The sequence below is a fragment of the Sinocyclocheilus anshuiensis genome, unplaced genomic scaffold (assembly GCF_001515605.1).
Source record: "Sinocyclocheilus anshuiensis isolate Anshui unplaced genomic scaffold, SAMN03320099.WGS_v1.1 scaffold107, whole genome shotgun sequence".
NCBI classification, from domain to species: domain Eukaryota; kingdom Metazoa; phylum Chordata; class Actinopteri; order Cypriniformes; family Cyprinidae; genus Sinocyclocheilus; species Sinocyclocheilus anshuiensis.
Window position 1 is genome coordinate 950,558 of NW_015549584.1, and position 11,061 is coordinate 961,618.

Here is an 11,061-nt window from a genome sequence, read left to right on the forward strand (position 1 = left end):
TATTATTATTACAATTATTATATTATTGTTGCTTTTGTTAAAATAATCACATGGTCACAAGATGAATATTCAGACTTTTTCCCCAGTAGTCTGTTTTATTCAAACAATTATGAACATTTTTGCATTTAGATACAGAAGAACTTTGCCTGTTGAATATTAAAAACAAACAAATGAACAAACAGAAAATCTGGATATCCATGTCTGCCATGCAAATCAACAGTTCCTGCTCATTCCCAGACTGGATCTATTCTCTCCACTTTCCCTAATTGAAGATTCAATTATTAGATTTGTCAGTAATAATATTTTTATCCTTAGATTTTTTTGGGGGGATCAAACTGTAACACCGTGTGTCCCAACCAGACACGACGCGATAAAAAGTATATTTTCCATGTAGTTTTTGTCCTAACCACCCGCGACACGTGACGACAGTAAGCGACATGGGATTCTATTTTAGGAACGGTTTTTATTTTCTGCGATGTCGCGGCAGGAACAACATACAAAATATTACCGTGATAATCTCAGGTAATGATTATGTGCTTTATTCAATGTTAAACGTGTCTAATGTGAGTGAATATTATTTTGCGTTATCTTTATAGCCATAGTGAAAGCAACAATAGATATTTTACCTCAGATCTTGAAAATAAATGAAAGCAAACTTGTACGTTAAAACTGTGAACTCACTGCGAACCAACACGTGAATGCCATAATAAAGATATCAGTCACTCACTCACTCAAAACTGTTCAGTCCATTCACATTTGAATCATCTATTTTCCGTGTCCACTTTTCTTTTCTACACACTCGCCATGTTTTTGCTGTCACATCGTATCTACACTGGACGCGACAAAGCATTGCAAATCATTTGGACGAGTCAGCAGTTTATCCAAGACAGCATCGATACGAGTACTATTGTATTTTATTGCGTCACGCCGCGCAGCGCCGCTCGCATCCGGTGTAGACACGATGTAACTTAATGTAGCTTTCTGATGCTGCGTTTGAACTTTCATGCCACATTATTTGAAATTAGTGCGGGCCAAACTTTTTTCTCTCAGGGACCGGATGTGGCCCGCGGGCCGCCTATTGAGGAACCCGCCATTTGGGACAGGGCCATTGTACTCTGAGGCAACACAACAGCTTGTGAAGCAGCTCAAGGAAGTAGTGATCAGGTGACATGTTAGACAGGAGACAGGCTCACTCAGCTTCTGAGAATCTGCAGAAAATCTCACACTGTCCCCAAAAAGCTTGTTCTGTGTGAGTGTGAAGTCACAGCTCTCTGCTGCAGAGAATCCCCCCAGAGCCTCTCAATTTAGATACAAGTGCAGTGAAGCAGATGCCACCTTCAAATGCACTAAGGCACAGGTGAGTGAGTATCTGTAGTCAACTGAAAAAAAAAAAACACTGGGAATGTGAAGAGGAAAGTGTATAATAATAATGAGAAGAGGAGTGAGTAGAGAAAGTCTGGGAAAACAAAGTGTACTATCTATTGATTTGTGCATAAAAACACTATACTGACAGATTGCTTATGTTGCTTAGAATCCCTATAGTGCCTCTCTAGAGGTTTTGCAATTAAACCGTAAAGCAGCAGCCTTTTTTCTTTTCTTCATGGAAGATTAATGAATCACATACTCAATGGGTCTAATTCCTAGCAATCTAAAATGGCGTTTACACCATCAGTCATTCATTTTCAATCAGTGATGATGCAACAAAGTTGAGCAGGATTTATACCCTGAAAAAAGTAATTTCCTCCTCAGTAAACAGTATTTTTTTTACGTGTTGAGAAGAATATGACACTGACTTTTTAAAAATGTTCAACTAATGTGCACTAACATCTCCAGTCAAACCAGTGGCCTAATAAGTTACACAGAACAGGATGCCTGATGGGGGCTGCCATGTTGTGATGACATAACTAGTCAAATCACAGAATAAATGAACCTTGGCTGAAGCTGTGTCCGAATATGCCTAATTTCATACTATATAGTAGATGAAAAACAGCATGTGAAAAGAGTAGTATGTCCAAATTCATAGTATTCGAAAAACAGTAGGTGAAGATTACCTGGATGACCTACCACTTCCAACGAGATTCTGACGTAAGTATTCAACAGACACTTTACTATCCCATTAGGCCATGAGAGAGTATTTGTGAATGGCAGTAAAGCGTCGCAATTGATGCAGATGGAGTACATCCAAATTTAATGTATACTAACGATTTTCAAACTATACAGAACATAATTTTTAATGGACAAGAAGTAAGTTTCAAACCAAATAAAATACTAGACAGCGTGTGATTTCAGACTAAGTGCTAGAAATATAGACTAGAAATGTGCGAAATAGCACATTTCTACAATGACAATCACATGTGGTGTAAACTGCTTACTAACTTGTGATGGCACCACCACCACCAGTCCTAAACTTCTAGCAACTATCTTGAGCTGTGATGTGAAAGGCAGCAGACAGGGAAAAATATAAATCCATGACATTCTTAAAAGAGCATAAAAATCTAATGGTTAAATATTTACAATAATGTAATGGCATACATATTATTTATATGACATACTAATGGAAAATGTACATTTCTAAGCATATACTGATAAACACAATCATCATTTATGAGAGAACAAAATCAGTTCCACTGTTTCTTCAGACACATGATGAGAAGACAACTGTCTCAGAGATGAACACGATCAAAGCCCAGTGTATCTCTATATAAGGGACACATTCTTCAAATTACAGCACCATTTAAAATTAATTTCTAAATTGAGTTGAAATTTGTAATGGTCCTGACCTTGCCCTGCTAAGATTATAGCACGCCTCCTAATCTAATAAAACCCAACAACCTCTTACAGTTCTTCAACCCTGAAACGTTCTGCTGAAAACAACCATTATAGAGCAATTCTGTATGTCGACAAATGAACTGGGAATTGAGAGTATGTAAAAAGACAATGGCTTTGGCCATTCTCCACTGAAACTAATCAAATCAATAAGTGTGACTAAATTAGCGCCATGTCTTTGCATTCCAAATGACGGCCAATACAGGCGTTCTTTATGGGATCCGCTTAGCCAATAGCAATGCAGCTGATGGTTCGGGCTACTGTCAGACCTATAGAAGGACAGATCGGTTTGACTGTCCGGTCTCTCCACCTCCTAATGCCTGCCATATGACTTCAATGCTGTCGTCTCTTGCTATTAATGGAGCATGGCTTCCTACTTAAACAATAAGATCTACAGCATTAAGTCATAATCTGCAAGTTTTACATAGGGTGGTATACATTAAACAAAAGCTGGTCATCATCTTGTAGTCTAATGCCATTTAAAAGCCAAAATGCACATCAGCACTGCTGTTAGTGATAATAATGAAAATTTAAGTGTGCAAGATCATTCCCCTGTTTTTACATTTAGATGACCTTTGCTGTAATTTAATGATCACATAAAACAATTGTTTAAAAGTATTGTTTTGAAATGGACTGATTTCAGATTTTAATGTGTTATTTGTTTTTCAGACAAAAATACAGTAGAATTTTAATATTTGCCATTTTGGCGACATCATAGAAACAGAAATATTGGTTCATCTCTATGTTCTCTCTATTTAGACTAATTAATGAATTTACTGGTCCCAAAAAAATCTAAGCAAACCTTATATTTCCATGAGTAAATCTATAATACAATTAGCAACAATCAGCTTTAAGCAGTTCTCATCCCCCAGAGGCGGAACACAGAGTGAATTTCCTCCCTGATGCTGATATGTGATATCATCAGAGCTTGATGATTTGAATGAATGAAGAACAGTGCATGCTACATTGAGCCTGGCTAGCAAAAGGAAGTGGTCTGAGATTTGTTCAGAAGCTACAGCAGAGGTAAAACGAACCTTTGCACTCCTTGTACCCTACAGTGCTCACAAACGAATTGTGGTGATGCTAAGCGATTCTGAAGAGCTGATGCTGCCCAGGGGCTAATTGACTACTGATGATCATCACTGGAATGATTGGAACAAACAAGCTGACTCTAAAACACACAAACACACACACACACACATGCACATGCTCAGTGCTAAGAGACTAACACTCCCACAACAATTACAAAAAGCTGTGCTCTACACTTTTAACAAATGAATTCTACAACACAAGCAGCTCTGAAAGCAAGGGCATCAAACAATTACCTGTCTAATATTTCCAAACCGTCCCTGTTTTTCTGGTTATGCAGGCTGTAAATGCATTCTCATGTTGAGAACAGTTAAATAGTCCTCAATCACTGCTAAAACACACATTCGCACAATAGCACACTCTCAGCTGTGTGGTGTTCTTACCCGTTTGACAGAGTTTCTGCCTCTCCTGACATTTTCATCTGGTACAGTGAGATCGAGGAGTGCAGTAAAGCGAGAGAAAGGAGGAATAAAATGAGAGAGAAGAGACGCAGAGTAATTCACAGTGTGTGTGTGTGAGAGAACAGGCCTTCGTACTGGTTCCTATCAGCAGAGCAGCAGCTTCCCTCTGGCTACAGCACACACACACACACTCTCACTCACTCAAGCTGCAGAGAGGACAGTGGGAAAGGAACGCAGAGCTTAATAAGATTGGGATGACTATCACACAGACAGAAAGTGAATGTTCTCATTGCCTTTTTCTCGCTGTCTCCTCGCCTTCTAACAAACACACACACACGCCACCTCAGCCTCCTCCTCTTCTCAGTATCACCCTCATGCTATACACTACATCCTGGCCTCTGATTGGTCAATGATGCAATGGAGGCGGTTCCAATTTCTTAAGAATCCACCTAGCAAAATGCTCCTAAAGTGGGCATCACGTTTCTGCAGTCAAGTGACAATCTGAACTCAACAGCAGTCAATAATATTCAACACAATGACAGGACTGTAAATCAGTGCTCAACAGTGGGGATCATGAGACACAGAGGACAGATGCAGACCGCAGAATCAGCACAAGGAAGTGACATAGCCTGTGGCGTGTTTAGGAGAAGGGGAGAGGGAAGTTAATAGAAAGAATGGATGCAAGATGAAATGCTTCTATTTTGCATACTCTGGAGCCACATGACAAAGCTGATTGGCTGATGAAAGCACATCCTGAGCTGTGAAACCAAACGCAGCAGACAGGAAAAAATTCAAATGTATATGGAGCCAAAAATCCAGGACAAAAGCCAGCACTGGTGAAATATGTACTGTAAAAAAACTAAATTTAAAATACAGTGCTGTTCAAAAGTTTGGGGCTGGTTTTTGAAATCAGTTTATTATGCTCACCAAGGCTGCATTTATTGATAAAAAATTCAGTAAAAACATTTACCTCCCCTGAGTAGTAGGTGCTAATGTGAACTGATTGAGGGAGATTTTGTAGACATGATTTGCAAACCTGCAGATACAGTATAAATCAATAACTTGCAACCATCAGTTCTGTGAATTTTTTACATTTCTGAAGAAAATGCAAATGGTGTTTGTCCATGCAAAAGGTTTTAGCACATTGCTTTGATTAGCTTATCTGCATCTAGAGCAATAATGTTGGTGTGCTATGGATTTTCAGCTCTAGATTAAAATAATCATGACCATACTGGCATAACCGGGTCATTACAGTGAGATAATCCTTTAAGAAAACGAAAATGAGCTTTCTGTTGACTGATGTGATGGAGCTTCATTCTGTATTGGGTTTAGTGTAGCTGATGTGGAAGCCATCTGGAGTGAACCTTTGAATAATACATGTAGAGGACGGTAGGAACCTGCCCTTTATGAGAACAATCGTTAAATCTCTCTAAAGAGATGTTACCTCCACAGTTTGCCAATGTATGTGTAATAAAAAATAGGTATTACTAGTATCCTACAGTCAAATCTTCAAAAAATAAGTTATTATTACTCACATGCTCAGTACTAATTTATGCTTCTCTTATATTTAAATACACACATAATGCAATGCAATGCATTGTGGGAAGTAACATGATAGTGCCATCTTACCTGTTGCAACACAAAGGATAATTTGGCTATTGGTATTCATGTTCACTTATGCATGAACAACTAAGATTCTATATTGTTTTTCTTCACAAAACATGACTGCGGCAGAGCAAAGTGCAAAATGAAGTTTGAATAAGAAATGCGGAGGCAGAATCCTACCCATAATCAGTGATGACAGGGTCCAGCCCATCTTTCTCTATAATAGGTGACCTAAAAAAAGGAAACAATCTTATATTTACTGCCACTATTATCAGTCAAGAACTTCTCAAATGACATTTTTATTTTGAGTAGATAGCAATTCTTTATCGGTTAACAGAGTGTGTGTGTGTGTGTGTAAATGTGTTCCAATTCTAATTGTTGTCAGTGTCACAGACAATAGATCTTGTGGGGAAACACGAGTTGATTTAAAGCGTGGCACACTCACTGGGATGGAGACGTGGGGCTGTCCAGCGAGTCTTCAGTCTTGAGTTGATCTCTAAAAGCAAATGAAAGCTTGTGAACAAAATCTGGTCTTGTATTCTTCAGTAATGAACCATTACTGACAGTTTCCTGAACACAAAAATATCTGAAAAAACTCTCAAGATCATATTTCATCAGCTCTGAGCAGTTTCCCTAAACATCATTCCCAGTGTTCCCTCCTATTTTAAAGATCATCATTTTGTGTATTTGGTATAACAGAATATGTTGACATGCTTTAATGTAAAAAAAAAACATTATTTTTCAAATACTGTACATTATTGTAGGTCCTCTATGCCCCGCCTCTCTCAAACACGTAGTTTTCAACAAAGCCGCCTCCTTTGACAAGCGCAGTCTGCTCTGATTGGCCAGCTGACCCAGTGCATTGTGATTGGCCGAACACCACAAGCACGCGTCGGAAATGTAACGCCCCTTACCATAATCGCAGCTTCAGCTTTCAAAGTAAATATCAAGACAGTTAATAATGTCGTTAATTTTACCATCAGTTCAAGCCCGAAAGGGCAACAGAGTCGCGTGACAGACACAGTGATGATGCAGTAAAGGAAAACTTGAAATCGCATCATATGACCCCTTTAAGACAACCCAATGTGTGCACAGTTAGTGAACAGGAAATAGCACTGACTGAAATTTAATTTTCCACTGAATGGCTATATGCAAACAGTTGTATTTTAGAAATTCATCAAAAGAAATCAGTGTTTATTCAATTTAGCAAAATTAAAATATTTTACATGTAACAAATTACGGTGTGAAAGGAACATCTACTTCTCGGTCATAAAACAATAAACAGTTAAGCATTAACAGACAGCAGCAAGCAGCGCCTGTGATGTCATGTTTTTTTTTGTTTGTTTAAACAGGAAGATGGGGTTATACCATGAAAGAACAGGTATCATCCAATCAGCTTGCACCAAATCTTATCCATGTTATGACATCACCTGCTACATTGTTTTTAACATTAGGTCTTTTAATTAACCTAACAGTCTGTCTCTTAGAATATTGTTAAGGCTCAAATCACTTTGCAACATACTAATGATACCGTTTTATATTAATTATAAAACGGTTACTACTCTAATAGGCCTCTAACGGTTGTTTATTCTATCGTGGCATTATATTAATGAGAATAATGGCAAACAGTCTAATTGTATATAATTCCCAAACTTAATACATTTTAGGACGACTGTTTCTAACAAGGGGTCCAAGAAGGCGGCTATATAACATGAATAAGTAAATACAAATAAAACTTGAATAAATTATCTGTTAAGCATTATATAATGTAGTAATTTTAGTTATTGTTCTTATTTAAAGCTAAAAGTGCTATATTACAGTTTTAAACTTGAGACTCCGACGAGTAAAGAAGAGCAAATCCCATCACTAGATAGATTACTTAAAAGTTGGTAACTTTAATGATATCCGGTCTTTACAGTTAGGGAGTTGATATTGAACTACACTTACTTTATATGATCTATAATCTAATATTCACCGGTAAATACAACTATTGGGTGCCACACAGATACTTCATAGATCGCATACTTTCATTAACACATACACATTATTGGTTAATGTACATTAGATACATTGATGTATTTATATCTTCACATGTGAATATACAATGACAATAATTCTGTTAAGCATAACGTTCTTAAAATAAATTAGTTACTATAGTGTTACTAAATATTCCTAACATCCAAGTGAATATGAATGTCATTTGTTCTGTGAAATAAGGAGGCAGTAAGAACACAAGATTTAGATCTACCCACCACCTGAAACCATAATACTGAAGTCCGTAATTCTCTCATTTATGCAAATTATCTTGATGTATCTGCCGTACGGAATTCTCTCCACCTGACCAAAAACTGAAAAATTACAAACTTACTTTTTGCCGTCATTCTTCTTGTTGCGTCTCCAGAAACTCATTCCAAAGAGGAAAATATAGTAAATCCAGTAAGACAGTAGAGAGTGTGTTAGTCACTACCTGGACATTCGTTACCTGTCCTAGCCTACCTCAGGTGATCACTGAACTTCTGTTTGAGACGCAACAGCGGGCCGTGTGTTTCTATACTGGCTGGTTTTTGGGGGGGGTTTCAACATGTGAGGCAGACAGGGAAGTGTGTAGAAACCCATTTCCACAAATAAAGAGATCCTTTGCGAAAACTGCTGGAATGCTGTGCTGCAACTCTTCCCTGGTCTTAAAGTCCTCCAGGTTCAACTTTCACAAAATAGCCTACTACGAGTATGTTTGCGAATTCTACATCGAATTCTGGTGGGTATAAACAAAATGGTCTTAGCGTCACTAACACGCATCAAAGAATAAAACACTAAAGTATTCTAAAGTCACCAAAAACACTGGTAAATAAATGTATTTATGTAACAGATCTTCGACGGCCAGCTGTTGCTATGGTTACCGCCTTAGGCAAACTTAATGAAATTTTGTGGTTATAAAATCAAAAGTTGTGGCTTTTAGTCTGTCTATTAGCTTTGAATATTTTATTCCAACCCGATCCAATCAGAAAACATAGCTATTTTATAAGGTGGCCATTTCATATGAATTCGTTCAATACAATTCGTAAGAAAGCGTACGATTTCTTAGAAAATAGCACGAATACCTAATATAATCACATTTTTGGGAAAACAACAATTAAAAATCGGTTGCTATGGTTACCTCCTCAGCTTTGCTTGTGAAAGAAAAACTCATTAAACTTTGTGGTCATAAAATCAAAATTTGAGTTTTGCGGCTTTTAGTATGTGTCTATTAGCTTTAATCCAGAATGCCAACCCGATCTCAAAAGTAAAAAATCTGTTTTATGAGGGAGCAATATGAATTCGTTATGCGATTCGTACGAAAATGTACCCTATTTAGAAAATAACAAGCATCGTACAAATTCATTAATTTGGCAAAAATAATAGTTATGAATTGCCGTGAAAGTGTTGACTATATGCTAATATTTCTAAAATCTGTTTATTATTATTATTTATTTATTTTAATGAACCTTTAACAGAGATATTTAACATTTATTATCTTTCTCTTCTGGAACAAAACAGAGCAAAAATATTGGGTAACACTTTATTTTAAGGTGTCCTTGTTACATGTTACATGTGCTTACTGTTATAATAACAATAAATTATGCATAATTACATGCAAGTAACCCTAAACCAAACCCTAATCCTAACCATATAGTAAATACATGTAGGCCTAGTTAATGAATATTACTTAAATGTATAATTACACTGTAACAAGGACAACTTAAAATAAAGTGTAACCAAATATCGAACTTTATTGAAAATGATTTGTGCAATCAAATGTTTTCTTGAATTCTTCCAAATACCAGCAGCCACCATAAATCTTTGTTCCTGACTGTGGCGCAAATACAGCCTACTAAAAAACAAACTTAAAAAACAACAACACCACATTCCTTTCAATATGTCCCATGCACCCAAACTTCCTGTTTGGGTAGGAAATACTTTAAAATAGGAAACTGATAGCAGATTGATAAAAGAGAAATAAGCACCACCATATATATTTTTAATAGTTTAATATTTATTTTGTTTGTTTTAATTACATGTTACTTAACATATTTAAACAATTGCCTCCAATAATGGGACGTTAAAAAATAAAATACAATTAGCCTGTTCTTAAAAGGCAGTCAGTGGCCAACATATAAGTGGTTTTCTTTTAGAGTCACACAAAGCTTACACATACATGATCAACAATAGACAAAGCATAAGAACTTTTTAACAATATGCAGGGTTTTTTTTAATGCTGTGTTTCTGCCTGATTAACAGTAATGCTCCAAATCTTCATGAATTGCATGTAAATGCTGGGTTGGCCAAATAAAAGCCAGCTTAGACACAAGTTTTGCTATTCCCTTCTTTCATTATTTTCACCTCAGCCACATATTTCTGTGCCCAAAGCCAAGCTGGAGTCCTGAACCAAAATGTTAAAGGGCCAAAGGGGGTTGGGAATCTGACAAAGCATTCAAAAAGGAGCACATTACTCCATTTTGCTGTCAGATGCGTTCAAATATAAATTCTGTGTGAAAGAAAATCTTCACAAAGCACATCCATTGTAGTCACTTCAGAATCCAACTATGCCCATGAGACTGAACATTGACAGCAGGTTCTTGTTTTTCACACAAATTGTGTTGTATCTTAGTGAGTCCACCTACCGGTGAAACTACATACAGACAACTGAAATGTTTATGACATGTTGCAAATGTAATAATGATAACTGCATTGGTATTAGGTTTAAATTTACCGTCTGTTAAGCTTATACCGATTTGTGCACATGAAAATGCAACCAAATGCGCACAATTGATCCCCAGAGAGTGTTTTAATCATATTTTGAAAGGTGGCAGTGACAATGTTGTGCAAGATGAATAAAAGGAAAGCAGCTGGTTCTTATATCATAATTGACACTGGAAACTTTGCATTTGAGCATTAAGAGTGCTTTTGAGAAAAGTAATGCTATTAAAGGATTAACAAATTATAATTTTTGATTCAGCACAAGTTGATTTTCTCTCTCCAAGGCAAAGCTGAACAGGTAGGCACTACAGAAAATATCACTGCTTGATTTACCATGGCTCGATATATATATATATATATATATATATATATATATATATATATATACACACACACATATACATAC

At 36.7% G+C, this 11,061-nt stretch overlaps 1 protein-coding gene across 2 annotated transcripts in view; it reads right to left on the reverse strand.

Annotated features, from left to right (window-relative positions):
- Positions 1–8,380, reverse strand: part of LOC107657886 (tetratricopeptide repeat protein 39A-like) — a 22,826-nt gene extending 14,446 nt beyond the window's left edge. Inside the window, exons 1-3 of one of the 2 annotated variants that reach the window (XM_016446173.1) lie at positions 8,290–8,380; positions 6,367–6,417; positions 6,102–6,152 (exon numbers count right to left, since the gene is read on the reverse strand). In XM_016446173.1, coding sequence (XP_016301659.1) covers positions 6,102–6,152; positions 6,367–6,417; positions 8,290–8,330 — 143 coding nt within the window. In that variant the 5' untranslated portion in view covers positions 8,331–8,380. Of the gene's footprint in view, positions 1–4,298; positions 4,628–6,101; positions 6,153–6,366; positions 6,418–8,289 lie in introns of those variants that run through there. The other variant, XM_016446175.1, reaches the window with a different exon arrangement.
- Between the last annotated feature and the right edge of the window lie 2,681 nt (positions 8,381–11,061).